The sequence below is a fragment of the Hypanus sabinus genome, chromosome 31 (genome assembly GCF_030144855.1).
Source record: "Hypanus sabinus isolate sHypSab1 chromosome 31, sHypSab1.hap1, whole genome shotgun sequence".
NCBI lineage: Eukaryota > Metazoa > Chordata > Chondrichthyes > Myliobatiformes > Dasyatidae > Hypanus > Hypanus sabinus.
The window spans coordinates 25,962,219-25,988,608 of record NC_082736.1 but is presented as its reverse complement, the minus strand read 5'-3'; the positions used below and the strand labels follow the sequence as shown (position 1 = coordinate 25,988,608).

Below are 26,390 nucleotides of genomic sequence, written 5' to 3'. Positions count from 1 at the left end.
TAAAGGATCAGCACGGCACTCGTGGGCCGTAGGGGTGTCGGGGACGGGCCGGGGCGAGGTCGAGGCCTGGGGGGCGGGGGAGGCGAGGGATCGGGGGTGAGCGTCCGTCCGTCCGTCATCCCGTTGCTCTTTAACAGCTTCCAGAACCTGGGCATCCAGTGCGTCAAGAAGCGGGAGGTGGCCATGGCTCTGCAGAACCGGCTCAGCAAGAACGTCAACCCCTTCAACGGTGAGGCTCTCCCCCTCCTCCTATTCCTCCCGGCGGTGGGGCGGGGGAGGGGGTGGGGGGTCTGAAGCCTCGGCCTATAATGTCTCTTTGCCCCCTCGTTGCTTCGCAGTCCCGGCGGAGGAGCTCCAGAACGACTCCGAGGAGGACCTCAACGTGGTCCGGCTGTGCTTCCAGGTGTTCCTCCCCAACGAGATGGGCATCTGCAGCGTGCCACTGCCGCCCGCCGTCTCCAACCCCATCTACGACAACCGTAAGTGCAGAGCTCCCGTTTGCGAAATCTGAGTCCAACCTGGCGGGCTTTCCGCGGTGAGTCCCGCTCCGGCTGGGGTTTGAACCCGGGGCCGTCGGCCTTGAAGTCCGGTGCTGGTGCCCGCTACCCCGCCAGCCGGCCCCGTTAGGGCACTGGTTTGAGCGCCAAGGGCGCCGTATCGCTGGTTTAGTCTCCCTCCGCCGTGAGATCGCACGCCTTTGCCGATTTCATGGTAAAGGACCGGCTGGACCTTTATCGGCTGTGGAACTTCATTATTTGGAAGAACGTGGTACTGTGTCGATCTCCTGGCCTAATCTCCCAGCGATTTTTCTTTGCGCCCGCTAAGCCGTACCTCCTGGGTACCCTCCTCCCTGGTGGCATTAATATCGATTTCTCCTCCCAGTAATCAAATCTCCCCCCCTCCCCTCTTTTGAACCCCACTCTGACCTTTCACCTCTTCTCACCTGCCTATCACTTACCTCCTCCCCCCGCAACAACCTGGGTCCCCTCCTCCTTCTCTTCCTCCCCCGGTCCCCTTGAGGATTCCTTCCTCTCCAGCCCTTTACCTTCCCCACCCGCCTGGCTTCACCCATCTCCTGCGAGCCTCCCTCTTTCCCCTCCCCTTCACCCTTTTTACGCTGGCCTCTTCCCTACCCACCCCCCCTTTCCATCTCGGTCGTGTTGAACGCTCCCGGCCCGAAACGCAGACCGTTCGCTCATTTCCATCGATGCGGCCTGGCCTGCTGAATTTCTCCGGCCCTCCGTTCGAAAGTCGGCCCCTCGATCCGCTCACGGTCGTCAGAGCAGCTGTATCGACAAGGCACAATTATTTGCATAGTCATTCAATAACCAAATGAGGAACGAAGGAGAATTTGCGGTGTGAGAAGGCGCCGGTGGATCTGAGCGACTTGTGTCTGCTAGCCAATGGATCAAAAAGGATAACTGAACAAAAGTTTGTTAAACAAACTTCTGCTGGCGAACGATCGTGGCGAGCGAGTCTCTCACTTCCCTCTGGACCAGGAGGAGTGGCAGAGGTGAGGGGGCAGGCCCTTTGCCAAGAGCGAGGAAGGGCGTGAAAGGTCGGGGCCAGAGTCGAATCGAAGCCGCGGGGTCCGGGCCCGAGAGCGCGGCAACGCCACTGAGCCCACTGTTTCACGGGCGGCATCGAGGTGGCCAAGTCCGGCGTTCCCGAGCGGCAGGACCCGCAGTTGGGACGGAGGTTTAACCAGCGGGCCATATTGAGAGGGTCAGGGCATCAGGGTCCGAGGCGAGGTACGGGCTGACTCTGCTCGCTGTTTCACGGCGTTTACCCAGCTGTGCGCTGAACTATGCGACCCTCCTTATGGATTTCAGTTCAGAGACGCTGCTCGATCACGGTTGCTGTTTGCAAGCTGTCTTTTTTCAACGCCCGCTGGCTGTTGGACAGTCTTCCTTTATGCGCTATTTTATTCTTTCATTTTTTTCTATGGGTTTGTTTCTTGTTGTGCTTTTTATTGAGCACATTGAGAAGAATGTGTCTAACCCCAGGAGTGTGTGATGGGACGGTGTAGAGGGAGCTTCACTCTGTGTCTGACCCCTTTTTTTTTAATTACAAAATCCTTTATTACAAATTTCGGTGCTATACAATATATATAAAACAGTGGCAAACACAATTACTGAACTACAAATAGACAATAGACATTACACCAGAATGTTGTCATCCCTATCCACGATGGCATTTACACACTGCGGAGCCCAACAGTCTCGAAACTCCTCCAAGGCCACTGTGGACTGCGCGTGTTCCTTTTCAATAGTTACCCGGGCACGAACATACCCCCTAAACATTGCCAGGCAGTCTGCCCGGGGAGATCCTCCCGCCACCCGTTTCCAAGACCCACGGATGGCGGATTTCGCCAGCCCCAGGAGCAAGTTGAGTAGGACATCCTCATCCCTCCATGCCCCCTTCCTTACTGGATGACCATATATAAACAGGGTGGGACTAAAATGCAGCCAGAAGGCAAGAAGCAGCCCACGCAAATATGCAAAAAGAGGCTGCAGCCTCACACACTCCATGTACATGTGGTACACGGTCTCCTCCAGCCCGCAGAAGTGGCATGCGGGTGGGAAGTCCATGTACAAACTGAAAAACTTATTGCAGGGCACTGCCCTATGCAGTACCCTCCAGCCGAGATCCCCCAGGTGCATGGGAAGAACCCCGGCGTAAAGGGACTTCCAGTGGGGACCCTCCTCACCTCTGGGTGGAAGGACCAACCGCCATGGCGTGTCGGGACGGCGGACAAGGGCAAGGAAGTGGAGGGTGTGGAGCAGCCCTTACAAATACCTCCTACTTGCATCCCTGAATGGGACTGTGGGTATCGATGAGAGACGGCTCAAGTTGTGTGGACACGGCTCCCGGAGAAGATTGCGGGGTCTGGGCCCCACCAGCAGCTCGGCCTGAGTCGGTCCACACAACTGAGCCGCACCGACAGCCACTGAGGTAGGGCAAGGGCCGGCCAGGACCCCGCCCTCCGCCGGAGGAGGGGATTCCCGGCCTGAGGCAACCATGTTCCAGACTGATAGAAGCCGGGCAGACTCCGCAAAGCCGCACGGCTGACGCCCGCCGGTGGTAGCCGCATGTCTTCGTGAAGACAGCAGCCCCTCCGGAGGAAGAAAGTCGCCAACACGTGCCACCTGGGAGGGTGCTCGGTGTACAGGAATCTCTGCAGAGTCCTGAGGCGGAGAGCCGCCAGCTGCGTTCGGACGCACACCAGCGACTGTCCGCCCTCTCCCACTGGGAGACTCAAGACCGCTGCAGAGACCCAGTGTTTCCTGTTGCCCCAGAAGAAGTCCATTAATTTCCTCTGCAGTCTTGCAACAAATGGGGCAGGAGGGGCCAAGGTGACCATCCGATACCACAACATGGAGGCCACCAGCTGGTTTATGACCACCACCCTGCCTCGATAGGAAAGCACCCTGAGAAGGCCTGACCAGCGCCCCAGCCGGGCCATGACTTTCATCTCCAGGTCCTGCCAGTTCGCCAGCCAGGCCTCCCCAGAAGGACTCAGGTAGACTCCCAGATAGAGGAGATGCCTAGTACCCCACTCGAAAGCTCTCATCTCCTCCGGCAGGGAGTCCACCTGCCACTGACCCACTAAGAGTCCGGAACATTTCGCCCAGTTGATCCTGGCAGAGGATGCTGCCGAGAAAATGTCTTGGCACCCGCGCATCCTCCGCAGGTCATTGGGATCTGTCATCATGAGGAGTACATCATCGGCGTAGGCCGAGAGGACGACCTCCATGTCCGGTTCACGCAGAACCAGACCTGTCAGTCTTCGCCGTAGGAGGCTCAGGAATGGCTCGACACAGATCACATACAATTGACCGGACATGGGGCATCCCTGACGTACTCCTCTCCTGAAGGGAATGGGTGCTGCCAGTGATCCATTGACCTTAACAAGGCACTCTGCGGCAGAGTAGAGGAGCCGAACTCGGGCCACAAAGTGTGGTCCGAGCCCAAAGGCCTGCAGAGTGCCCACCAGGAAACTGTGGTCTACCCGGTCAAACGCCTTCTCCTGGTCAAGAGAAAGAAACGCTGCCGGGGACCCAGTCTCCTGGTGCAGGTGGATCAGGTCCCGTACTAGGTGGACATTGTCATGGATGGAGCGGCCCGGGACTGTGTAAGATTGGTCAGGATGAATCACCTGTCTCAGTACTGAACCAAGACGGTTGGCCATTGCCCGGGCGAAGATCTTGTAGTCCGCGCACAAGAGGGAGACCGGGCGCCAGTTCTTTAGCAGGCGAAGGTCTCCCTTCTTGGGCAGCAGGACCACGACAGCTCTCCGCCATGAGAGGGGCAATTCCCCGGTGGCTAGGCTCTCCCCTAGAACAAGGCTGTAATCGACCCCCAGGACATCCCAAAAAGCCTGATAAAACTCCACACTTAGACCATCTAAGCCAGGGGATTTACCCCTCCGGAGTTGCCGAAGGGCAGCAGACAGCTCCTCCCCAGTCAGGGAGGCGTCCAGACGCGCTGCGTCATCTGGGCTGACCTTTGGCAAATCTTCCCAGACCTCACTGCACGCCCCCGCATTTGACGGATCCGGTGAGAATAAGGACCGATAGAAAGTGCGGACTTCTTCGATAATTTCGTCAGGATCCGTGATGGAGGAGCCATCAGCAGCCAATAGCTCCACCAGCTGCTTTTGAACTCCCCGCCACTTCTCCAACGAGTAGAAGAAGGGTGAGCTGCAGTCCAAATCTTGCAGCATTTGGATCCGCGACCTCACGTATGCACCTTGGGACTGCTGAAGCTGCAGATTCCTTAGTGTGTCCTTCTTCTCCTGGTATTCCTGCCACGTTTGATGGTCTCCACCGGTCGGACCAAGACGGGACTCTAGGTCAAGCAACGCTCTCTCAAGCCGCTCAATCTCAGAGCCCCGCCTCTTTGTCGACCCTCTAGTGTACTCCCGACATAAAAACCGGATGTGGGCCTTGCCCACATCCCACCACAGCCGTAGGGAGCTGAACTCTCTCCGTCTCTCTCTCCAGAACGCTCGGAATGAATCCCGGAATCGGCTGTCCTCCAGCAGCCGGTTGTTAAAGTGCCAATACCCGGATCCCACCCGAGGTTGCAGAGGAGTAAATTCCATCCACACAAGGTGATGATCCGAGCACGACACCGGCCGCATGGAGGAAGCCGACACGCGGGAGACATAAGCCCGAGAGATATACAGGCGGTCTATCCGGGAACCCCCCTCTCTCGATCTTCTGGAGAAGGCACTAGAGTAGGGGTGAAGATTCCGCCAGCTGTCCACCAAGTCAAAGGAGCCGACTAGCTCCTTTAACTTTTTCGCTGATGCCGGGTCGCGTTGGAGGCCCGAGCGGTCCTCCACCTCGAGGGTACAGTTGAAGTCTCCCCCGAGGACGACGCAGTCCCCCGGGTCGATGGAACTCAGCAAGGTGGACAGCCGACAGAATAGGCGCGTCTGCATCACCCCGCGTCTCGGAGCGTACACGTTGATAAAATGTAACGGTACACCATCCAGGCGCACAGCCAGGTGGAGCAGACGGCCGGGCACAACATCTTGGACTCCTACGATTTCTGGCCGGAAGGTTGGGGCCAACAGGATCGCCACCCCACTAGAGTTGGAGCTAAGGTGACTCATGTAGACCCCGCCCTGCCACTCCAGGAGCCAAGCGGACTCGTCCCCCGGGGTGGTATGGGTTTCCTGCAGGAAACACCGCGTATCTCCCATCCCTGAGGACTGAGAGATTGTTATACCTGCAGGGAGAGCCCCTGCTACCGTTCACATTGAGACTAGCTATGGTAAGCTTCATGTCGAGAGCACACTAGGCCTCAGCACCAGTCCCCTTCCCACTGAGAGCGATGGCGCCCTCAGCCGCACTCTCCCGAAGAAAACCGAGAATATCCTTTGCTTTCCGGGCCCGACTGCTACCATCGCTACCCTGTGACCCACCATCTCCCGAAGGAGCGAGGCTGCTTTTCATCCTGATGTCCCGCACCAGGTCATCCAGGAAGGATTTCAGCTGCCGCCTGTCATTCCCTGACACAGCATTCCTCTTCCCCTTCCCCTTCCGTCTGAGGATGACCCTCAGGGACTTCACCAGCCTCGGCATGCTAGGCCAGCGAAGCGAGGCTAGTTTAGGCCGATGCTTTGCACCAACGGAGGAGTGAATAAACTCTCTGATCTCCTCCACAGGTATCAATGGGGACTTCTCTGGAGGGGTGAGGATGTCCATTGTCTCGCTGTCAAATGAATCCCCCTCCAACCCCTCACTGCAGACAGATCCCCCACCGTCCTCCTCAGGTGGTGTATAAGGTGGCTGCCCCTGTAACCTACACTGCACAGTGGGTACCTCCCCCATACCTTCCCGCTCCACCGTCGCAGCAGTCTTACCCACAGTTGCGACGTTGGAGGGAAAATCCCAAGGGACTCCCTGCAGGCCATTAGTTAATGGGGTCGGCATGCAGGTTACATCACCCTCCCCAGGAGACAGGCATGAAGGGGACCCCAGCAGCTCTGGCCCAATGGATTCACTGGCAGCCTGATGCTGACTGTGAGAGAGCCTGGTCTCCTCTCCACCTGTACTACTTAATACATTTGCCTCCAGGGAGGCGCTGACTGCTAAGTCCTGGGTGGAGAGCTCCAGGTCTGTTTTAGGCGTGCAAACAGGCCCAGCACTAGCTTCATGCATAACCACACCACCCACCCCAGGACTGGTGTCTACATCTGGGGATTCAGGGTTAGACACAACTCCCACCCGGATCCCCACCCCTTTCTGGGACTCCCCCTCATCTGCATTCTCTGCCCTCTTGGGGGAACAATCCCATCTCCTCTTCAAGCCGGAGGAGCACACAGGTGCGGAATTCACCGACAGCGCGGTACTCTCCGCTCCTATCGCCCCGTCCAACCGTACGCTTCCCCGAGCCTCCCTCTCCACCTCAGGGCAAATGGGCGTGAGCTCTGCGGTCTCGGGGGCCGACTTCTTCACGTGTTTCGACTTCTTCCTCGCTTTCTTGCCCCGCCCGGACTCCACCCCGTCCCTCGCCTGAACCTCCCCACACGTAGCCCCAGGATCACCCGCCTGAACCACAGGGGTAGGAGCAGACGTAGGAATAGGGGCAGGGTTAGAGACAGGGTCAGGGGCAGGAGCAGGGGTCGGCACAGGTGTTGGAGCAGGGATGGGATCAGGGGCAGAGGTAGCTAGGGCACAAGTTCCTGAAGTGGACTCCCTGGGTTTTCGGGTGCTAGGACAGTCCCTCCGAAAGTGCCCCACCTCCCCGCACGCATGGCACCGTGGGCGCTCAGAGCTCCAATACACCTGATAATCTACCCCCCCGTGCCGGACAGTAAACCAGCCCTCAACTTCGTCCTCCCTTTCCAGTTTCATGAATACCTGTCGCCGGAAAGAGATTACGGTCCGGAGGGTGCGCCTCCTGAATTTGTGCCTGATGGCAGTTATCTTTGACCGTACTTGCCCCAAGCGGGCCAATGCAGGAAGCAGGTCCTCGTTGGGGATGAAAGGCTGTACGTGACCGAGGACGATGCGTTGTGTGGGAGCTGTCACTAGCTTCATCTGTAAAAAGATGTTCTCCACCGTGATCCCTCTACTGAGGGCCCGATGCACCAACTCATCATTCCTCAGGTAAAACACCGCCTTCCCGAGCTCCTTCTCAGCGGCCAAAACACCATCTCTCCCCAACAAGTCCTCCATGGCCTCCGCGCACTTTTCCAGCGTAGTTCCAGTTCGCAAAATACATTGCACCCCGCGTTCAACTTTCACCGTCCGAAACAGGGCGTTGTCCGAGGCCGGAGAGGCAGCCGCCTTTGCATAACTCCCCGAAGGCCTGCGACTCCCTGCAGACTGGTCCGGCATGTTACTTGTGTGTCCGAACCGAGAATGATACGGTGGTGCTGGTTATAAAGTCTCGGAGTGAGTTGAGTAACTGGCGGGAAAAGTTTGGCCCAATGCCAGAAATTCCAACGCCAGGAAAGGCTCCGTGAGTCCTGTAGAAACTTCCAGGCCGTGAGAGGTCGAGACGTCTCAAACAACGGTTCAGCTCCAACACCGAACGAGAATCCCGACGATAGAGATGGAAGGAGGTTGCCTCGATGTCAGTGGGGACAAACAACGTCGTTTGCCTCCGGTTTTGGGAGCGAAACTGCTTCAAGGCGAGTTGCCAGCGGCCACAGCTGGGTGCTACGCAGTTCGAAGCCGTCAACGAACCCCGTCCAAACTGGCAGAAAATCTCCAAACGAAGCTTCCACTCGAAACCAGCCGCTCACTTAGAAGTTCAAGGGACGTTGGAAACCAATTTCCAAGCCATTCAAGACCTTCAAAAAGTAGTTTTTTCCCCGATTTCTCCCAGCGCAATCAGAACAGCGCCACTCTGTGTCTGACCCCGGGAGTGTGTGATGGGACGGTGTGGAGGGAGTTTCACTCTGTGTCTGACCCCGGGAGTGTGTGATGGGACGGTGTGGAGGGAGATTCACTCTGTGTCTGACCCTGGGAGTGTGTGATGGGACGGTGTGGAGGGAGCTTCACCTTGTGTCTGACCCTGGGAGTGTGTGATGGGACGGTGTGGAGGGAGCTTCACCTTGTGTCTGACCCTGGGAGTGTGTGATGGGACGGTGTGGAGGGAGCTTCACCTTGTGTCTGACCCTGGGAGTGTGTGATGGGACGGTGTGGAGGGAGCTTCACTCTGTGTCTGACCCCGGGAGTATGTGATGGGACGGTGTGGAGGGAGCTTCACTCTGTGTCTGACCCCGGGAATATGTGATGGGACGGTGTGGAGGGAGCTTCACTCTGTGTCTGACCCCGGGAGTGTGTGATGGGACGGTGTGGAGGGAGCTTCACTCTGTGTCTGACCCCGGGAGTGTGTGATGGGACGGTGTGGAGGGAGATTCACTCTGTGTCTGACCCCGGGAGTGTGTGATGTGACGGTGTGGGGGGCGCTTCACTCTGTGTCTGCCCCCGGGAGTGTGTGATGGGACGGTGGGGAGGGAGCTTCACTCTGTGTCTGACCCCGGGTTGTGTGATGGGACGGTGTGGACGGAGATTCACTCTGTGTCTGACCCCGGGAGTGTGTGATGGGACGGTGTGGAGGGAGTTTCACTCTGTGTCTGACCCCGGGAGTGTGTGATGGGACGGTGTGGAGGGAGTTTCACTCTGTGTCTGACCCCGGGAGTGTGTGATGGGACGGTGTGGAGGGAGATTCACTCTGTGTCTGACCCCGGGAGTGTGTGATGGGACGGTGTGGACGGAGATTCACTCTGTGTCTGCCCCCGGGAGTGTGTGATGGGACGGTGGGGAGGGAGCTTCACTCTGTGTCTGACCCCGGGAGTGTGTGATGGGACGGTGTGGACGGAGATTCACCCTGTGTCTGACCCCGGGAGTGTGTGATGGGACGGTGTGGAGGGAGTTTCACTCTGTGTCTGACCCCGGGAGTGTGTGATGGGACGGTGTGGAGGGAGTTTCACTCTGTGTCTGACCCCGGGAGTGTGTGATGGGACGGTGTGGAGGGAGATTCACTCTGTGTCTGACCCCGGGAGTGTGTGATGGGACGGTGTGGAGGGAGTTTCACTCTGTGTCTGACCCTGGGAGTGTGTGATGGGACGGTGTGGAGGGAGTTTCACTCTGTGTCTGACCCCGGGAGTGTGTGATGGGACGGTGTGGAGGGAGTTTCACTCTGTGTCTGACCCCGGGAGCGTGTGATGGGGCGGTGTGGAGGGAGATTCACTCTGTGTCTGACCCCGGGAGTGTGTGATGGGACGGTGTGGACGGAGATTCACTCTGTGTCTGCCCCCGGGAGTGTGTGATGGGACGGTGGGGAGGGAGCTTCACTCTGTGTCTGACCCCGGGAGTGTGTGATGGGACGGTGTGGACGGAGATTCACTCTGTGTCTGACCCCGGGAGTGTGTGATGGGACGGTGTGGAGGGAGTTTCACTCTGTGTCTGACCCCGGGAGTGTGTGATGGGACGGTGTGGAGGGAGTTTCACTCTGTGTCTGACCCCGGGAGTGTGTGATGGGACGGTGTGGAGGGAGATTCACTCTGTGTCTGACCCCGGGAGTGTGTGATGGGACGGTGTGGAGGGAGTTTCACTCTGTGTCTGACCCTGGGAGTGTGTGATGGGACGGTGTGGAGGGAGTTTCACTCTGTGTCTGACCCCGGGAGTGTGTGATGGGACGGTGTGGAGGGAGTTTCACTCTGTGTCTGACCCCGGGAGCGTGTGATGGGGCGGTGTGGAGGGAGATTCACTCTGTGTCTGACCCCGGGAGTGTGTGATGGGACGGTGTGGAGGGAGTTTCACTCTGTGTCTGACCCTGGGAGTGTGTGATGGGATGGTGTGGAGGGAGATTCACTCTGTGTCTGACCCCGGGAGGGTGTGATGGGACGGTGTGGAGGGAGCTTCTCTCTGTCTGACCCCGGGAGTGTGTGATGGGACGGTGTGGAGGGAGATTCACTCTGTGTCTGACCCCGGGAGTGTATGATGGGACGGTGTGGAGGGAGTTTCACTCTGTGTCTGACCCCGGGAGGGTGTGATGGGACGGTGTGGAGAGAGCTTCTCTCTGTCTGACCCCGGGAGTGTGTGATGGGACGGTGTGGAGGGAGATTCACTCTGTGTCTGACCCCGGGAGTGTGTGATCGGACGGTGTGGAGGGAGATTCACTCTGTGTCTGACCCCGGGAGTGTGTGATGGGACGGTGTGGAGGGAGTTTCACTCTGTGTCTGACCCCGGGAGGGTGTGATGGGACGGTGTGGAGGGAGCTTCTCTCTGTCTGACCCCGGGAGTGTGTGATGGGACGGTGTGGAGGGAGATTCACTCTGTGTCTGACCCCGGGAGTGTGTGATGGGACGAAGTGGAGGGAGCTTACTCTGTGTCTGACCCCGGGAGGGTGTGATGGGACAGTGTGGAGGGAGCTTCACTCTGTGTCTGACCCCGGGAGTGTGTGATGGGACGGTGTGGAGGGAGATTCACTGTGTGTCTGACCCCGGGAGTGTGTGATGGGACGGTGTGGAGGGAGATTCACTCTGTGTCTGACCCCGGGAGTGTGTGATGGGACGGTGTGGAGGGAGATTCACTGTGTGTCTGACCCCGGGAGTGTGTGATGGGACGGTGTGGAGGGAGATTCACTCTGTGTCTGACCCTGGGAGTGTGTGATGGGACGGTGTGGAGGGAGATTCACTCTGTGTCTGACCCTGGGAGTGTGTGATGGGACGGTGTGGAGGGAGATTCACTCCGTGTCTGACCCTGGGAGTGTGTGATGGGACGGTGTGGAGGGAGATTCACTCTGTGTCTGACCCTGGGAGTGTGTGATGGGACGGTGTGGAGGGAGCTTCACTCTGTGTCTGACCCTGGGAGGGTGTGATGGGACGGTGTGGAGGAGCTCTAACCGGCTTTGCCTGGTCTTTGACGGCCTCTCGTCTCGCCTCAGGAGCCCCGAACACAGCGGAGCTGAAGATCTGCCGGGTGAACAAGAATTCGGGAAGCTGCCGGGGCGGTGAGGAGATCTTCCTGCTTTGCGACAAGGTTCAGAAAGGTAACGGGTGACTCCGGGCCCCGGGGTATAGAACCGGCCGTCAGCTCCTCGAGCGCTCGTCTCGCCGTTGCGGTGAGCAGAGGGTAGTGCGGGCGCCTGCCAGCTCGCAAGGCGCAGGTTCGATTCTGGGCTCTGATGCTGACTGGGCCCTCTCCCCTCCCCGCTGCTTCCACTTCCCCCTCGCGTCTGACCGGCTTGCCAGGAGCCGTAGATGGCAGCGTCCGCTACGCCGCTGGCGTTTCGGGCCACAATGAAGGCATCATTTGAGTGACTCCACTCTGTCGGCCATGCTGAAATGCTGACATACTCAAATCCTGAGAGGGCTTGCTCGGGTTGGAGGCTGTTTCCTACGGCGGGGGCGACCCAGAACTCGAGGGCCCTGCCTCAGTACTGAAGGGCGGCCCTTTAGAAGTGAGAACCTTTTTAGCCAGAGAGTAGTGAATCTGTGGAATGCTCTGCCCCAGACTGCGGTGGGGGCACAAGCTGTGTTTAGGACAGAAGTTGATCGTTTCCCGATCGGTCAAAGGTTACGATGAGGAGGCAGGTATATCCAGGATCGGCCACCATGGAACGGCGGAGCAGACTCGATGGGCTGAATGGCCTAATTCTGCCCCTATGTCTTATGGTGCCGACTCGGGTTTGCTCGGCCGCTCTCAGGCGCAGAAGGATTCGTCGTCGATGTGTCCGGAACCAGCCGCGGTCGTTGGCCCTCTGCTGCCCCCCCCCACCCTCCCGAAACAGTGGGCCCCTCTTGGTCTGGCCTCGACCCTTCGACCTGTTTGGCGTGGGGTGACCGGACTGCAGGCAGCACTGCTGTCCGGGTCGTTGAGGCAGGAAGCCTCCAGACTCCACGGCGTTGTCGTGGTCCTCTTGGGGGCTGAGCGGGGCAGGTAGCTGGTTAGTGGAGACGGATCGTGCCCGGGTAGAGGAGATGAACTAGTTCTGAGTTCTGGCCGGCCCCCCATAGGGAGGACGTTGAGGCTTTGGAGAGGGTGTAGCAGAGATTCACCGGAAGAGGTTTCGAGGGCCGGATCAGAATCAAGTTTAATATCACCGGCATATGTTGTGAAATTTGTCTTCACAATACGTAATAATAGAAAAAGGACGAGAATTACAGTTTGTATATATATTAAATAGTTAAATAAGTAGTGCAAAAACAGATATTTTAAAAAAGTAGTGAGGTAGTGTTCATGGGTTCAATGTCCGTTCAGGAATCAGATGGCAGAGGGGAAGAAGCTGTTCCTGAATCGCTGAGTGTGTGTCTTCAGGCTCCTGTACCTCCCTGACGGCAGAGGGGAAGAAGCTGTTCCTGAATCATTGAGTGTGTGTCTTCAGGCTCCTGTACCTCCTCCCTGATGGCAGAGGGGTAGAAGCTGTTCCTGAATCGCTGAGTGTGTGTCTTCAGGCTCCTGTTCCTCCTCCCTGATGGCAGAGGGGTAGAAGCTGTTCCTGAATCGCTGAGTGTGTGTCTTCAGGCTCCTGTTCCTCCTCCCTGATGGCAGAGGGGTAGAAGCTGTTCCTGAATCGCTGAGTGTGTGTCTTCAGGCTCCTGTACCCCCTCCCTGATGGCAGAGGGGAAGAAGCTGTTCCTGAATCGCTGAGTGTGTGTCTTCAGGCTCCTGTACCTCCTCCCTGATGGCAGAGGGGAAGAAGCTGTTCCTGAATCGTTGAGTGTGTGTCTTCAGGCTCCTGTACCTCCTCCCTGATGGCAGAGGGGAAGAAGCTGTTCCTGAATCGCTGAGTGTGTGTCTTCAGGCTCCTGTACCTCCTCCCTGATGGCAGAGGGGAAGAAGCTGTTCCTGAATCGCTGAGTGTGTGTCTTCAGGCTCCTGTACCCCCTCCCTGATGGCAGAGGGGAAGAAGCTGTTCCTGAATCGCTGAGTGTGTGTCTTCAGGCTCCTGTACCCCCTCCCTGATGGCAGAGGGGAAGAAGCTGTTCCTGAATCGCTGAGTGTGTGTCTTCAGGCTCCTGTACCCCCTCCCTGATGGCAGAGGGGAAGAAGCTGTTCCTGAATCGCTGAGTGTGTGTCTTCAGGCTCCTGTACCTCCTCCCTGATGGCAGAGGGGAAGAAGCTGTTCCTGAATCGCTGAGTGTATGTCTTCAGGCTCCTGTACCTCCTCCCTGATGGCAGAGGGGAAGAAGCTGTTCCTGAATCGTTGAGTGTGTGTCTTCAGGCTCCTGTACCTCCTCCCTGATGGCAGAGGGGAAGAAGCTGTTCCTGAATCGCTGAGTGTGTGCCCTCAGGCTCCTGTACCTCCTCCCTGATGGCAGAGGGGAAGAAGCTGTTCCTGAATCGCTGAGTGTGTGTCTTCAGGCTCCTGTACCTCCTCCCTGATGGCAGAGGGGAAGAAGCTGTTCCTGAATCGCTGAGTGTGTGTCTTCAGGCTCCTGTACCTCCCTGACGGCAGAGGGGAAGAAGCTGTTCCTGAATCATTGAGTGTGTGTCTTCAGGCTCCTGTACCTCCTCCCTGATGGCAGAGGGGTAGAAGCTGTTCCTGAATCGCTGAGTGTGTGTCTTCAGGCTCCTGTTCCTCCTCCCTGATGGCAGAGGGGTAGAAGCTGTTCCTGAATCGCTGAGTGTGTGTCTTCAGGCTCCTGTTCCTCCTCCCTGATGGCAGAGGGGTAGAAGCTGTTCCTGAATCGCTGAGTGTGTGTCTTCAGGCTCCTGTACCCCCTCCCTGATGGCAGAGGGGAAGAAGCTGTTCCTGAATCGCTGAGTGTGTGTCTTCAGGCTCCTGTACCTCCTCCCTGATGGCAGAGGGGAAGAAGCTGTTCCTGAATCGTTGAGTGTGTGTCTTCAGGCTCCTGTACCTCCTCCCTGATGGCAGAGGGGAAGAAGCTGTTCCTGAATCGCTGAGTGTGTGTCTTCAGGCTCCTGTACCTCCTCCCTGATGGCAGAGGGGAAGAAGCTGTTCCTGAATCGCTGAGTGTGTGTCTTCAGGCTCCTGTACCCCCTCCCTGATGGCAGAGGGGAAGAAGCTGTTCCTGAATCGCTGAGTGTGTGTCTTCAGGCTCCTGTACCCCCTCCCTGATGGCAGAGGGGAAGAAGCTGTTCCTGAATCGCTGAGTGTGTGTCTTCAGGCTCCTGTACCCCCTCCCTGATGGCAGAGGGGAAGAAGCTGTTCCTGAATCGCTGAGTGTGTGTCTTCAGGCTCCTGTACCTCCTCCCTGATGGCAGAGGGGAAGAAGCTGTTCCTGAATCGCTGAGTGTATGTCTTCAGGCTCCTGTACCTCCTCCCTGATGGCAGAGGGGAAGAAGCTGTTCCTGAATCGTTGAGTGTGTGTCTTCAGGCTCCTGTACCTCCTCCCTGATGGCAGAGGGGAAGAAGCTGTTCCTGAATCGCTGAGTGTGTGCCCTCAGGCTCCTGTACCTCCTCCCTGATGGCAGAGGGGAAGAAGCTGTTCCTGAATCGCTGAGTGTGTGTCTTCAGGCTCCTGTACCTCCTCCCTGATGGCAGAGGGGAAGAAGCTGTTCCTGAATCGTTGAGTGTGTGTCTTCAGGCTCCTGTACCTCCTCCCTGATGGCAGAGGGGAAGAAGCTGTTCCTGAATCGCTGAGTGTGTGTCTTCAGGCTTCTGTTCCTCCTCCCTGATGGTAGCGATGAGAAGAGGGCACGTACTGGGTGATGGGGGTCCTTAATGATGGATGCTGCCTTTCTGAGGCACCGCTCCATGAAGATGTCCTGGATACGATGGAGGCCGGTGCCCGTGAAGGAGCTGGCCGAGTTTACAACTCTCCGCAGCTCACTTCGATCCTGTGCCGTAGCCCCCACCCCCCCATACCAGACGCTGTCACAGACGGTCAGAACGCTCTCCACCGTACATCTGTAGCACTTTGCGAGCAGGCTATCGTGAGCGGCCGGACAAGCTTGTGCTGTTTTCTCCGGAGTGTCGGAGGCTGAGGGGAGATCTGACGGAGGTTTACAAGACGATGAGAGGCAGAGATAGAGTGGACAGGGAGTACCTGTTTCCCAGGGTCGAAATGTCTAATACCAGAGGGTAGCATTGAAGGTGAGAGGGGGATGTGAGGGGTAAGTTTTTTACCCAGAGAGCGGTGGATGCCTGGTGTGGTGGTGGAGGCAAATACATTAGAGGCTTTTAGGAGACGTTTGGACAGACACATGGATGTGAGGAAGATGGGGACGTGGACGTGGTGTACGTAGGGGGGGATTAGTTTCTGGGGATATTTCAAAGTTTACTCTTGAGCTGGTTCAGCACAGTGTTGTGGGCCGAATGGCCTGTGACTGTGCCGTCCGGTTCTGTGTGAAGTCACCTTGCAGCTGCGTTAACCTTCGAACGCGGCGTCCGGCGTTCTGGGCGGCCTCAGCCGGCCGGCCGGCGCCTGCTCGGGGAAACCACAGAGTCCGGGTGTCGCTACCCGGATGAGGAGGCGCGGGAGGGAGGGAGGGAGGGCTGGCGAGCTTGCCAGGCCCTCTCCGTTGTGGACGGTGCGGAAGGTCGCCGAGGGTTACGGCAGGGAGGGCGGGGGGGAGGGCAGAGCTCAGCTGAGAAGGGGCAGACGGAGCTCCTTCTGGAGGAGTGGGAAGACGCACCCTCCGGAGGGCAGGTGGGAGGCGTCTCAGCTGTGTGGAGGAACAGAGGGATCTTAAAACATGGAAACTTACAGCCCATGACAGGCCCTTCGGCCCACAAGCTTGTGCCGTCCCTGTAACCTACTCTAGAAACTGCCTAGAATTTCCCTACCGCATGTCCCTCTATTTTACTAAGCTCCGTGTACCTATCTAAGAGTCTCTTAAAAGACCCTATCGTATCCACCTCCACCACCTTCGCTGGCCGTGCATTCCACGCACCAACCACTCTCTGAGTGAAAAACTTCGCCCTCGTACCTACTTCCAAGCACTAAAACTATGCCCCCTCATGTTAGCCATTTCAGCCCTGGCTGTCCACACCATCAATGCCTCTCATCATCTTGTACACCCCTGTCAGGCCACCTCTCATCCTCCGTCGTTCCAAGGAGAAAAAGCCGAGTTCACTCAACCTGTTCTCATAAGGCGTGCTCCCCAATCCAGGCAACATCCTTGTAAATCTCCTCTGCACCCTTTCTATGGCTTCCACATCCTTCCTGTAGTGAGGCGACCAGAACTGAGCACAGTACTCCAAGTGGGGTCTGTCGTCTCTGGATCTCCCAAGTGGACAGGGAGGCTAGGAAAGTGTCTGGTGCGTTGGCCCTCATTAGTTGGGGGACTGAGTTTAGGAGCCGTGAGATGATGTGCAACCTCACAGTAAGACCACGGTAGTGTAGTGGTTAGCACAACGGTTTACAGTACCAGCGACCCGGGTTCAATTCCTGCCGCTGTGAGGCGTTTGTATGTTTTCCCTGTGACCCAGTGGGTTTCCTCCGGGTTGGAAAACCTGCAGCACAGTACAGGCCTTCGGCCCACAAAGCTATGCTGAACGTGTCCCTATTTTAGAAATGGTTCTCTGGTGTCCTCCCACAGTCCAAAGACAAACCGGTTGGTAGGTGAGTTGGCCATTGTGAATTGTCCCAGGATTAGGCTGGGATGAAACGGGGGATTGCAGAGGGGCGCAATCCTTCAAAGGGCAGTAAGGGCCTACTCTGCACTTTATCTCAATAAATAACAATAAGTAACAGTTGGAGAATGGATAGACAGTCAGGTGAAAGATTTTTAAACTTTAAATATTTACAAGGATCAAAAAGGATCCAGAGCTTTCCAACCGTATATGACAAATAGACTCTTCTCGGGCTTCCAGCTGGGTCCGGGTGTCGATTTTAACCCAATGTTTCGATGACAAACTCCGCCACCTTCATCTGAGGAGATGCCTGGCCCGGTCTAGTCTGGTGGTATTTATACCCCCATCATCCATCCCTCCTGATTGGCTAATCCTCGACCAATCAGGTTTCCGCGATTCTAAACCTGGTGGGACAACGGAAAGCCGATTGGTCGAGGACTAGCCAATCAGGAGGGAAGCCCGGAATTACAAGGCTGGTTTTTATTCACACACACACAGGTTTGATGAAAGCCGGAGTCGCCCTCAAGGGAAACGGTTGAAGCAGATACGATGGGGAAATCAAAGAGGTTTTAAGGCAGATGCGATGAATAGCCAGGGGAGAAGAGAAGCAAATTTAGGCATGACAGGCAGATTAAGTTGGTAGTTGTGATCAGTACAGACTCTTTGGGCCAAAGGTCCAGTTTCTACTGCTCTACTCCCACTGCATTTGGGTATACTTAAAGCAGAGCTCAAAATACATTTATAATCAAAGTTGACTGAAGTGTAACAGCTACAGAGAAGTGGGGGTTGGGGGGGGGGGCGTAGCGGTTACCGCAATGGTTTACAGTACCGACGACCCGGGTTCAATTCTCGCCGCCGCCCGTGAGGGGTTTGTACGTTCTCGCCCTGACCGCGTGGGTTTCCTCCGGGCGCCCCGGTTTTCCTCCCACGGCCCAACGACGTACCGGTTGGTAGATTAAATGCTCGTTGTCAACTGTCCCGTGATTAGGCTGGGATTAAAATTGGAGGATTGCTGGGCCGCAGGGCCTACTCGGCACTGTATCACAATAAATAAATAAATAGACAACGAAATAAATAAAAATTATAGCACCTTGGGACTTATCTCCTTACAGACAGCAACGGGAATTGAACAGGGACCTCCCATGCCATAAAGCGTCGTGCTAACCACTACACTACCTTGCCAACCCAGATGGTTGGTGCCGGGCAAGGCACTAAAACCGTGCAACAGCAGGGTTTTTTCTTAAGTTCAAAGTACATTTTTTTATCAGAGTATGTATACTTCATACAACTTTGAGATTCGTCTACTTACAGGCAGCCACAAAACTGAGTATACAGTAGAACCCGTTGTTAAAGAAAATGCAACAACCACCCAATATGCAGAGGGAGGGGGGAGAGAGAGAGAGAGATAAATTTTGCAAACAATAAAGCGAGCAACAGCATTCAGAACCAAAGTGAGCCCGTAGACACAAAGCCCGGAGCAGGCCGCAGCCTCGGCCTCAGTTCAGCCAGGAGCAGAGTAAACCGCAGAGCAGTGAACAGAACTGGCCTGGCCCAACTCGACCTGACCCTCGCCTCCGGTCCCGACCCCCTTCCGTTTCAATCCAGCCCGTCTGATCGTCAGGCCATTCCTCTTGGCTAGTCAGGGCATGAAAGGTTACGGGGAGAATGGGGTTGGGAGGGATAATAAATCAGCCATGATGGGATGGCGGAGCAGACTTGATGGGCTGAACGGCCTAATGCTGCTCCTGCGCCTCGTATATATCTGCTCCGGAGGTGTTAGTGTGGACATAATGGATCATTAAGCCTCCAGTGGGCCGAGACTTGTCTCCGGGACTGGTTCCTCCAGAGTTTTGTGTCCCAAGTTTCTTTGACTGGAACTTGGCCGCGTGCATTGGATCTGCGGGTGTTTGTCTGTCGGTGTGATTGTGATCTCGATCTCCTCCGGTTCCCTCCCCTCCCCAAACCTCCGCAGAGGACATCGAGGTCCGCTTCTTCACCAGCGACTGGGAGGGCAAGGGCTCCTTCTCGCAGGCGGACGTGCACCGGCAGGTGGCCATCGTCTTCAAGACGCCGCCGTACAAGGACGTGATGCTGACGCAGCCGGTCACCGTGCACATGCAGCTGCGGCGGCCGTCCGACAAGGAGGTCAGCGACGCCATGGAGTTCCAGTACCTCCCCGAGGACAAAGGTACACCCGCCTCGCTGGCCCTCCAGCTCAGCCCCCTCTGCCGCGCTCGCTTTCAATTCGTTGCCTTGGATGGCGTGGGTCAACATCAGTCCTGGGGGGGGGGGCTGTGCTGTACAGTACAGGCGGCCTGAGTTCAATTCCCGCCATTGCCTAAAGGCCTGAGGCCTACTAGGCCACTGCTGTTTTGGGCAGCAGTGGAGGTCCTCCATCTCTCTCTGATGACACACAGATGTAGGATCGGTGTTTCTGTAACAATTCTGTTTGACCAGTCAGGGTTGTTAGCCCTGAACCCGGAGGGCCGGCGGACCGCTCTTGGTCAGGCCTCTAACCTTTGACCCTCCCACGCTCCAAAGCACAAGGCCCCGACTCCAGCCGACAAAGCTGTCCGGGTCACTGAGGCACGCGAGCCTCCGAACCCTACCTGAAGGTGCCCTTGAGGAGTTTGCGTGCTCTCCCCGTGACCACGTGGGTTTCCTCCGGGTTTCTTTCCACAGTCCAACGACGGACCGGTTGGCAGGTTAATTGGTCAGTGTAAATTGTCCCGCGACTAGATTAGCAGACAGCGAATCGAGGGGCCTAGTCCGCGCCGTGTCCCAATAACTCAATAAAAAGTTTAAAAAAAAAATTTGTAATCAGCGAGTTGCTGCAGCAACAGAAGCAGCCATTGGGCCCATCGAGTCTGTGCTAGCTCCTTGCGGGTCACAGGGACGCTGACGTGGTTGGCGTCTCGAGACCTCCAGTATTTACTTACCTTGCTTTTAACTAACATCTGTTTAATGTTTTCATTTGACGTTTGCCTTTTATCCTATTGTAATGCACTTTGAACCTCATCACCTGCAGGAAAAATGCTCGATGAATACGTTATTTTCCCTCTCAAGCGTTTTTTGACCCCCCCAAGCTTTTAACTCACCTTCAACCACCTACTGTCTCCCCCATTTCCTTTTAATAATTTTAAGACCACAAGATATAGGAGCAGAATTGGGCCGTTTGGCCCATCGAGCCTGTTCTGCCATTTCATCACGGCTGATCCATTTCCCCTCTCAGCCCCCAATCTCCTGCCTTCTCCCCGAATCCCTTCATGCCCTGACCAACCAAGAATCTTCCAACCTAAGCTTTAAATATCCCCAGTGACTTGCGCTCCGCAGATTTACTGCTCTCCAGCTGAAGAAATTTCTCTTCATCTCTGTTCTAAAACAGATGCCTTCTATTTCTGAGGCTGTTTCCTCTGCTCCTAGACCCCCCCCCCACCATTGGAAACATCCTCTCTCTCTCGACCCTTCAACATTCGATAGGTTTCAACGAGTTTCCCCCTCATTCTCGCAGCTCCAGCGAGTGCAAGTTTTTGAATTTTCTCTCCCTTCGGAAAGCAGTCTCCCCCCCCCCCCCCTTTTTTTTATTTTTCTCTCCTCTCCTGAGGTGCGCGACCGTACGCTTGCCAGCGCTGCGTTCCGCCCGCAGCCCCGAGCCTCTCCTCGACGGACGGCCTGACAGCAGGTGGGCCTCATCCCCGGGAGCGGTCTGGTAGCCCCCCCCCCGCCTGACCCGGACCCGGCCGTCCAGTCAACGTCGGAATCGGAGTCGGGTTTAACGGCGCCGGCATACACCGCGAGATTTGTTCTCTTTGCCGCGGCGGTTACATGATAACAGGGAGAGAAAGCCGTGCCTTCAGGCTCCTGTACCTCCTCTCTGACGGTATCAATGAGAGGAGGGCACGTCCCGGGTGACGGGGGTCCCCTAATGACAAACGACGCCTTTCTGAGACACCGCTCCCTGAAGATGTCCTGGATACGACGGCGGCCGGTGCCCGTGGTGGAGCTGACTGAGTTTACAACTCTCTGCAGCTTATTTCGATGCAGCCCAGTCAGAATACTCCCCGCGATGACAAACCAAAGGCACACGCTTTATTTTTCATCCTTCCGGGATCAAATTAACCTCCCTCCTGCTGCACGCCAGTCCCCTGGGAAAATCCCAGAATTCCAGTGAACTTGCCAACCGCACTTCCGGCGCGTCCTGTCGAGGAGGGTTCTAACAGGCAGACGGCACTTCGCCCCCGGAGGTGAACCGCCCTCGGCTGAGCGCCTGTGTTCTCGCGGCTGCTGCGGCTACTCTCGGGCCCCGAGTGCGATCACTCTCTCCGCTCTCTCCTCCAGATCCGTACGGTACCCAGGAGAAACGGCGCAAGACCCACAACGAGTTTGTCAACATGCTCCATAAGTGCCAGCTACCAGGTGAGTGTCCCCTCTCCCTCACTCCTCCCCCTAACCTGTTTCCACCCCAGTCCCGCCCCCAACCTCTGACCCCTGAACTCTGCACCCTCTCACCTTGCCCTTTCATCCCTTGTCTCCCCTCTCCCCCTCCCCTTTCTGTTCGTGGCCACTCCCTCCCCCCCAACCTGTGATCCTGCCCTCTCCCACTCAGCCTCTCCCCCTCCCCTCTGCTCCCTCCCACCCTCCCGTTCTCTCCCTCCCCTCTTTCTGTTCCCTCCTGCTCCCTTCCCCTTTGCTCCTGCCTACTCCCTCCCCAACCTCTGATCCTGCCCTCTCCCCCTCCCCTCTTTGTTCCCTCCTGCCCCCTTCCCCCCCAACCTCCTGCTCCCTCCCACCCATCGTCTCACCTCATTCTTGCCCTCTACTCTGAAACCCACCTCCTCATCTCCCCCCTCCCATCCGGACTTCCGGATGCCACAGTGCACCGCTAACCCTCGCACCCTCTGCCCGCCTCCCCAGGGGTGCCCATCTCCAAGAGGCCGATATCGATCCCGACCCGCGGGCCCGACGGCAGGGCGAAGCCGAAACACTTCCACAAGCTCCCCCAGACAGGTAGGTCACCCGGGGGGGGGTTCGGTCATCAGGTGGGAGGGTCGGGGTGGGGGCGAGAGGTGGGTTGTGGGTGGAAGGGGAATCAGTGAGGTGGGAGGTCAGAGTGTGGGGGAGGTTGGTTCAGGCAAGTAAGGAGGGGGGAATTGCTGGGTGCTTGGGCAGGGAGGACTGGGATTCCTTTTGATAGTCCTGGGGGACATATCTCGGTATGGCCACTCTCACTCGCTTCCCTCCCGCCTTGTCTCCACAGGGGCCAGCGCTCCAGACCTGCTGGGCGGCACAGGGCCCGCCGCCTCCGCCTACCTGCCGCTCGACAGCGGCCTGGAGCCCCGCCGGGGCCTGGACATGCCGGGCCTGGGGCCGGCCTTCCCCACCTTCCAGCCTCCGGGGATGGGCCTACTGGGCAACTTCTTCCCCCCGCTGCAGGCCCAGCCCCAGGCCCAGCTGCCGCCCAAGGCCCCCGAGCCGCCGGCCGCCTTCTCCACCATCGACGCCACCGAGCTGTTCGGCGCGGCCTTCCCGGCGGCCCTCGACCGGCCGGAGCTGTACCTGGGTGAGCCGGCCGCCGGCGTGGAGCTGCCCGGCCAGGACGGCGAGTGCGTCAGCCTGGGCTCCATCGACAACGGCGACTTCCGGGACCTGCTGGCCCGCCAGCCCGACTTCGCCCTCGCCGGCCCGCAGCAGCCCACGCTGATGAGCTACTCCCCCGACCTCATCAAGCTGATGGGCAGCGGCCAGGATCTGCGGCCGGGGCCCGGGGCCGGGGCCGCGCCGGGGCCGGCGCTCAACGGCGAGCTGGAGGCGGCTGTGACGGCCTCCGACTTCCTGCCGGACGACGACGAACAATTCATGTCCATCTTCACACAGAGCTTCGAGCTCATGAACTCGTCCGAGATCAACAACATGTACGAGACGGAGCGGGCCAGTCAGGGAGCGGGTGGGGGGAGGGAATGAGGGAGAGGGAGCACGGGTTTTGAGGGAGCCGATCCATTTAGGCTCTCCCCTCCATCTCCAATCTGCAATTCTGCACTCCCTTGCTCTTCTCCCCCCACTCCCATCCCTTCTCTCAACTGACACACTCTCAGACATGCACCTTCACTCTCTCTCCCCATCTTCTGTCTGTCTGTCTCTCCCCAACTTCTGTCTGTCTCTCTCTCCCCCATCTTCTGTCTGTCTGTCTCTCCCTAACTTCTGTCTGTCTCTCTCTCCCCCATCTTCTGTCTGTCTGTCTCTCCCTAACTTCTGTCTGTCTCTCTCTCCCCCATCTTCTGTCTGTCTGTCTCTCCCCAACTTCTGCCTCTCTCTCTCTCCCCAACTTCTGTCTGTCTGTCTCTCCACAACTTCTGTCTGTCTCTCTCCCCAACTTCTGTCTCTCTCTCTCTCTCCCCAACTTCTGTCTGTCTGTCTCTCCACAACTTCTGTCTGTCTCTCTCCCCAACTTCTGTGTCTCTCCCCATCTTCTGTCTCTCTCTCTCCCCAACTTCTCTCTCTCTCTCTCTCTCTCCCCAACTTCTGTCTCTCTCTCTCTCCAACTTCTGTCTGTCTGTCTCTCCACAACTTCTGTCTGCCTCTCTCTCCCCAACTTCTGTCTCTCTCTCTCCCCAACTTCTGTGTCTCTCCCCCATCTTCTGTCTCTCTCTCTCTCCCCAACTTCTGTCTGTCTCTCTCCCCAACTTCTGTCTGTCTGTCTCTCTCTCCCCATCTGTCTGTCTGTCTCTGACTCTCTCCTCATCTATGTCTGTCTCTCTCCCATCTGCCTGTCTGTTTGTCTCCAAATCTTCTTTCTGTCTCTGTCTCTCTCTCTCCCCATGTTCTATCTCTCTCTAACCCATCTGTCTTTCTCTCCCTCCCCATCTTCTGTCTATCTGTCTCTCTCCCCCATCTGTCTGTCTGTCTCTCTCTCCCCATCTGTCTATCTGTCTCTCTCCCCCATCTGTCTGTCTCTCTCTCCCCCATCTTCTGTCTCTCTCTCTCTCTCTCTCCCCAACTTCTGTCTGTCTCTCTCCCCAACTTCTGTCTGCCTGTCTCTCTCTCCCCATCTGTCTGTCTGTCTCTGACTCTCTCCTCATCTATGTCTGTCTCTCTCCCATCTGCCTGTCTGTTTGTCTCCAAATCTTCTTTCTGTCTCTGTCTCTCTCTCTCCCCATGTTCTATCTCTCTCTGACCCATCTGTCTTTCTCTCCCTCCCCATCTTCTATCTATCTGTCTCTCTCCCCCATCTGTCTGTCTGTCTCTCTCTCTCCCCATCTGTCTATCTGTCTCTCTCCCCCATCTGTCTGTCTCTCTCTCTACCCCATCTTCTGTTTTTCTCTCCCTCCATCTGTCTGTCTCCCTCTGCCTGTCTGTTTCTCTCCTTCCCCCTTCTGTCTGTCTGTCTCTCTTTACCCCATCTGTCTCTCTCTCTCCCTCCTCCATTCTATCTCCTGCTTGTCCCTTGCTCCCCCCTCAAACTTTGTTCTCAGTCCCCATCTTTCCCACTGCAACAGTTCCACTCCCACCCAGCTCTGGACTCTCAAAGATGTTTAATGTCTGCTTCACAAAGAGATATTTAACAAAAACAAATTATCCTTCAAACCTCGGGAGCAGAACTACGTGAGATGAAACCCTCTGTTAAAGAAGTTGCTGTTTGGAGGGGGGGGAGAACCTCGGATTCTGACATTTGTGCTCCAGCTGCAAGAGATCAGTCTTGGTTCTCCTCTGTCCCTTAGCCTCCCACGCTTCCAGCCTCTGGAATCTTTTTTGGGAAATGCAGGCGCTGGAGTAAATCCTGTTTCCTGAGATGTCTATCTATTTGACATGTAATTTGTTGTACAGACTTTTGAACACCTTTTCTTTCCACTTATAAACCCTCCATTCACTATTTGTATAAAGAAAATATACCTTAAAAGTGAAAATAGAAAACACAATTTCTGGCGGGCAGCGGGACTCTGCAAAGTTCTAGAAATTGGAAGGGGGCTTTTGCTGGTACTTGGGCATCTGGGAAGGCCCTGCCTCCATTTTAAAGCCTTCCCTGCTCACCCCAGAGGGAGAGAGTGCCAGAGTTCTGCCTGGTTTGAGTCTAACTCCCAACAGGTAACTTCCCGTAGATTCACCGTTTTCTCTTTTGATGCCTCTTTTTAGAACCCATCTATTATGTTAAGGGAAGCTATGATTTAAAAAAAAATAAACCACTCCTGGGTGGCATTTAGGCTAGGGAAATAAATAGAAGATGGTAGGATGGGGTAGGTTGTAGGATTGTTCCTGGTGCGTCTGAAGGCTTTGAATACACAATGGAGGCAGTGCCATCCCAGCATGCCAAGTGCCTAAGAAAGCCCTCTAGCGAAGCAGTTCCAGCACTTTGGAGAGAGACGCTGGGAGGAGCGGATGGGCGTCGTGCCTGAATAGTTTGTGCACCCTTCCTTCCGGCAAGCTGATCGTTTATGACCCTCACCCTCACCCCTCCCCTTCCCCTACCGCCCTCCTCCTGGGCAAATGGGGGTGAACCTTGCCGGGAGGCAACTTTCATCAACTGGGAGAGCTGGGCCGCGGCGAGGGCCAAGTCCCCAGTTCCCTGCGCTCGCCAAAGAAGAATGGACAACAATGAGTGTTGTAGGGAGGATGAGGGTGGGGGAAGGCCCCCACACAGTTGTAACAGTGCGCTCCCCACAATGGCGAAGGTCCACAAATCAACACACTTTTGCAAAGTAGAGCTCACCAGAAGCTTAACCAGCATGTACATTGCCAAGGCACCTTGGCCAGGCCACATCTTTGTATAGCAAGTAGCTTGCACGTGTAAAAGTATTAACATGTAGTGTGTTTTTTTTTTAAAAAAAGAATAATAAATTTTTGCTAAAAGTGTACTTCATGCTTTGGGATCTGTTCATCAGTTTTATTTGTTTTACTGACCTTCAAGCTGCACCACCTGGCCAGCCCCCGACTTAATCCCAGCCCTATCACGGGACAATTTACAGTGACCAATTAACCTACCAGCTGGCACAGCTTTGGACCAGGGGAGGAAACTGGAGCACCAGGGGTGGGGGGAACGGGGGAGAATGTACGAACTCCTCACAGGCAGCGGCGGGAATGGAACCCCAGTCGCCAGCACTGTAAACCGTCGTGCTAACTGGGCCGTGAGCATTTCGAAGGAGGGGGGAGATCTCACTGGAACATGCTGATTCTTGAAAAGGTTAGATGGAGTGCATGAGTGCAGAGGGTGGGAGGTAATGCGGTAATGCGGAAAGAGTAGTGGAATACAACAGAGGAGAAATCTCTTTGGCCAGGGTCCGGCCTGGGGCCTCCGTCGGTCAGGGTCGACCACGGATACTGCGTCTTAGCTGCCTAGATACGCAAGCCGGGGCAGGACGATATGGAGAGCAGGTTCTCCAGCT

At 56.6% G+C, this 26,390-nt stretch overlaps 1 protein-coding gene across 1 annotated transcript in view; it reads left to right on the top strand.

Moving 5' to 3' along the window:
* rela (v-rel avian reticuloendotheliosis viral oncogene homolog A) overlaps positions 1-25,862 on the top strand; it is a 99,078-nt gene extending 73,216 nt beyond the window's left edge. The window contains exons 5-11 of the mRNA XM_059955240.1: positions 138-229; positions 339-479; positions 11,419-11,523; positions 18,989-19,204; positions 21,355-21,432; positions 21,931-22,023; positions 22,274-25,862. Of these exons, the coding sequence (XP_059811223.1) occupies positions 138-229; positions 339-479; positions 11,419-11,523; positions 18,989-19,204; positions 21,355-21,432; positions 21,931-22,023; positions 22,274-22,977 (1,429 nt within the window). The 3' untranslated portion in view covers positions 22,978-25,862. The remainder of the gene's footprint in view (positions 1-137; positions 230-338; positions 480-11,418; positions 11,524-18,988; positions 19,205-21,354; positions 21,433-21,930; positions 22,024-22,273) is intronic.
* Positions 25,863-26,390: the final 528 nt, after the last annotated feature.